Raw genomic sequence first — 3,902 nt, 5'->3', positions numbered from 1 at the left:
TAGCTGAGATCTGCCTCTCCATACCTACCCCCCTTTCTACTATCAGACTTAGAACCACGACAGTTGGCGCCCACCTTGGGGCAGGTGTCTTAGCGACCTATTGGTGAAGTTGCAAGTTTTTCGATCATCATCATGGTTTCCGGCGGTGAGTTGGTTGAGGGCCGCGAGATCCGTCTCGGCGTGCTCATTTTCGTCACCGACGACTCGGTGTGGCTTCAGGAAGCTCCGCTCGATGTTGAGGCGCTCCCCGTCCAAGGGGCGACGCACTTTCGCGCGTGCATTTGTGGCGTCCTTCTTCGGTAGCCGTCGACCCAGTATCAGTCGGCTCCGATGGCGTCTTCCCTCCCCGCTGTTCGCTGCCGCAAGCGATCCGGTCGGTCACGGCTTCAGCGGTGGGTGAAGCATGTGGTGGCTCAGCGTTCGGCCACCCATCAAGTCGCGGCAATCGAGCCCGACGAAACTCTCCACGGCCTGTTCGATCTGTCGACTGGCTCCGCGGAGACTGCATCCGAGTGCGATAGCAGCGATCCTACGACTGAAGTCCTGATGGTCGATGGTCCACGTGGCCCGCCTGGCTTTCGCCGCGAGGACGGCAAAGATGCTGGCGGCGATCCGTCCCGGGTCCACGAGGAGTATCACCCTGAACCTCTCTCTTCGCAGCAGAGGGAGGAACTTCGTCGCCGCAACATGGACGCACTCCACACGCCCATCGTTGGAGAAACTCCCGAGGCTCGGGCCTTGGAGGAGGCGCGTTTGGCAAATTTGGCTGAGCACACTCGATTGGAGAACTTGCAGCGTGCTCTGGACAAGCGAGCTCGGAGCGAGTCCCTGAGTCCAGTCGACGGCAGCTTTTCCCGCCTCCACCTAAGGTATACCGTACTCCGATTCAGAACCTCATAGCTGCGGCCCGAATTGCAGAGTCGATTCAGCCTTCCCAGTCAGAGGCTGGCCGAAGGTTGGAGCCAATCCGGGCCTTACTCCGAGCAGCAGGAGAGCAGAATTCTGCAGTGTCTCAGTCACGGAATAGGATACTAAGCAGATCCGTGGTAGCGGATATAGTTCAGTCGGCCCATAGACCAAGATCGCCCCCACGGCGAGGAGACCGTGAGCAGTATGATCGTCAGTTCAACCGCGACAATCGTCGTCGAGTGCCAACGCCTCCTCCGAGGAGTGCGTCGTATGTGCCTCGGCAGAACGATGACAGGCGTCGTCACAGGGACGAGCGCAGAGCTCCAGTCGACCCAAGAGAGCCGGGCTTCAATGCGAGATCCATTCTCGTCCAAGGCCTGGTCGACCGGAGTAGAGCGCATAGAGAAGACCTTGGCAGAGATCGCCCGAGTGGCAGCAGGTTACATGTTTCAGGCCCAGAGTGTTTTAGCAGGGCCATCAGGGCAACGGTGATTCCTCCCAACTTCAGATTGGTAACAGGAGTCAGTAAGTTCACTGGAGAGTCCAAACCTGAAACCTGGCTTGAAGATTACCGAGTGGCTGTGCAAATTGGCGGTGGAAATGATGAGATAGCAATGAAACATCTCCCTCTTATGTTGGAAGGGTCGGCCCGAGCATGGTTGACCCAGCTGGCTCCAGGCAGTATACACAGTTGGGAAGAACTATCTCGAGTGTTCGTAAGAACTTTTGAGGGCACGTGCAAGCGGCCAGCGGGGTTGCCCGAGTTGCAGCATTGTGTGCAGAAGCTGAATGAGACTTTGAGGGAATTCATTCATAGGTGGACCACTTTGCATCACACCGTTGAGAATGTATCAGAGCATCAGGCAGTGTGCGCTTTCAAGGAAGGCGTCAAGTATTGAGAGTTGGTTCTGAAATTCGGTCGGACTGGGGATATGACTTTGACCCGGATGATGGAGATAGCCACCCGGTACGCTAACGGAGAAGAAGAGGATCGACTCTGTAGCGGGAAGAGTAAACCAGTCGGTCAAGAGGCCGGTGGGGGTGGCTCCAGTCGGAAATAGAAGCGTAAAGCCGAGCCAGCGGCACCCGATGAGATTGCGATAGTGGCTCAAGGAAAGTTTAAGGGAAAACCTAAGGGGCCCTGGCCCCCTAAGAAGGTAAAGGATCAAGCAGGAAATGATGTGCTGGATTTGCCGTGTCACATCCACACGAATAAAGATGAAGAAGGTAATCTGATTTACCCAAAGCATACCACTCGACAATGTTGACTCCCGATCCAACAGTTCCGGGAGAAACAGCCCAATGAGAAGGAGAAAGAGTCGGACAGAGATGAGGAGGAAGAGGAAGATGATGGTTACCCCAAGGTCAATTCCACTCTCATGATTTTTGTTGATGTTGAGAGCAAGAGTTAGTTGAAGGTCATCAACAGAGAGGTGAATATGGTTGCTCCGGCGACAACGACCACGTACCTGAAATGGTCCCAGATAGCCATCACATTCAACCAGTCAGACCATCCTGCTCGCGTAGTCACCCCCGGGAGGCAAGCGCTGGTGGTCGACCCAGTGGTCGGCAGCACTCGACTGACTAAAGTGCTGATGGATGGTGGTAGCGGCCCGAATATCCTGTATGCTGAAACCTTGAAGGGGATGGGCATACCGATGTCCAAGCTTAGCGAGAGCAGTATGAGCTTTCACGGCGTTATCCCTGAAAAGAAAGCCGAGTCACTCAGCCACATCACTCTCGACGTGGTTTTCGGTGACTCCAAGCATTACCGGAAAGAAAAGTTGACATTTGAAGTCGTGGATTTCCAGAGTGCTTACCACGCCATCCTGGGGAGGCCGGCATACGCACGTTTCATGGCTCGAGCATGTTATGTGTACCTCAAGCTGAAGATGCCTGGCCCCAAAGGTGTGATCATAGTCACTGGCAATCGGCAGAAAGCAGAAGAATGTTTCCAAAAAGGTTCCAAAATCGCCGACGCACAGATGGCGGCGGTTGAATTCCAAGAGTATCAGAAGAGTGCAGATCCGAGTGATTTGCTCCGAGCCAAGAAGCCTGCTACAGACTCTGCATTTCAGTCGACTGGTGAAACGAAGCCGATTCATATTCACTCGACTGATCCCAATGCTGCACCGACTCATATATCAACAACGCTCGACAGCAAATAGGAAGAAGCGCTCATCCAGTTCCTCCGTGAGAACTGGGACATCTTCGCATGGAAACCCTCTGACATGCCAGGTGTACCCAGAGAACTGGCTGAGCACCATTTGCGTGTTGACCCCAAGGCAAAACCCGTCAAAGAGCACCTTCGGCGGTCCGCCGTTCATAAGAGAAAAGCAATCGGCGAAGAAGTGGCTCGACTGTTGGCAGCAGAGTTCATCCGTGAAATCTACCACTCCGAGTGGCTTGCCAATGTCGTCATGGTCCCCAAGAAGGACGATTCACTTCGCATGTGCATGGATTTCAAGCATATCAATCGGGCCTGCCTGAAAGATCACTTCCCTCTCCCCCGTATCGATCAGATTGTTGACTCGACTGCGGGGTGTGAGCGCTTGTCTTTTTTAGATGCGTATTCCGGGTATCATCAGATCCGACTATATGGCCCCGATGAAATAAAAACAGCCTTCATCACCCCATTCGGGTGCTTTTGCTATGTCACCATGCCATTCGGTCTTATAAATGCCGAAGCCACATTCATGAGAATGATCCAGAAGTGCCTACTCACCCAAATCAGTCGGAATGTGGAGGCGTACATGGATGACATCGTGGTCAAGTCTCGCAAAGGTTCCGACCTATTGACTGACCTTGCAGAAACCTTTGCCAACCTAAGAAGGTACGATATCAAGCTTAATTCGTCAAAGTGCACATTCGAAGTTCCAGGAGGAAAGTTGCTCGGTTTTCTCGTTTCCGAACGAGGGATCGACGCCAATCCAGAAAAAGTTGATACCATTCTCCGAATGAAACGTCCTGTGCGAGTGCATGATGTTCAGAAG

General features: G+C 53.6%; 1 protein-coding gene across 1 annotated transcript; it reads left to right on the top strand.

Moving 5' to 3' along the window:
- The first annotated feature begins 2,504 nt into the window (after positions 1-2,504).
- LOC147974609 (uncharacterized) lies at positions 2,505-3,077 on the top strand. Its single transcript, XM_087520092.1, has one exon. It carries the CDS (start codon positions 2,505-2,507, stop codon positions 3,075-3,077), a length of 573 nt encoding a protein of 190 aa, XP_087376218.1.
- Positions 3,078-3,902: the final 825 nt, after the last annotated feature.

Source organism: Triticum urartu, chromosome 4A, assembly GCF_056163025.1.
Source record: "Triticum urartu cultivar PI428250 chromosome 4A, HENAU_Tu73, whole genome shotgun sequence".
NCBI classification, from domain to species: domain Eukaryota; kingdom Viridiplantae; phylum Streptophyta; class Magnoliopsida; order Poales; family Poaceae; genus Triticum; species Triticum urartu.
The sequence above is the reverse complement of the archived record's forward strand: the minus strand, read 5'-3'. Positions and strand labels throughout refer to the sequence as shown.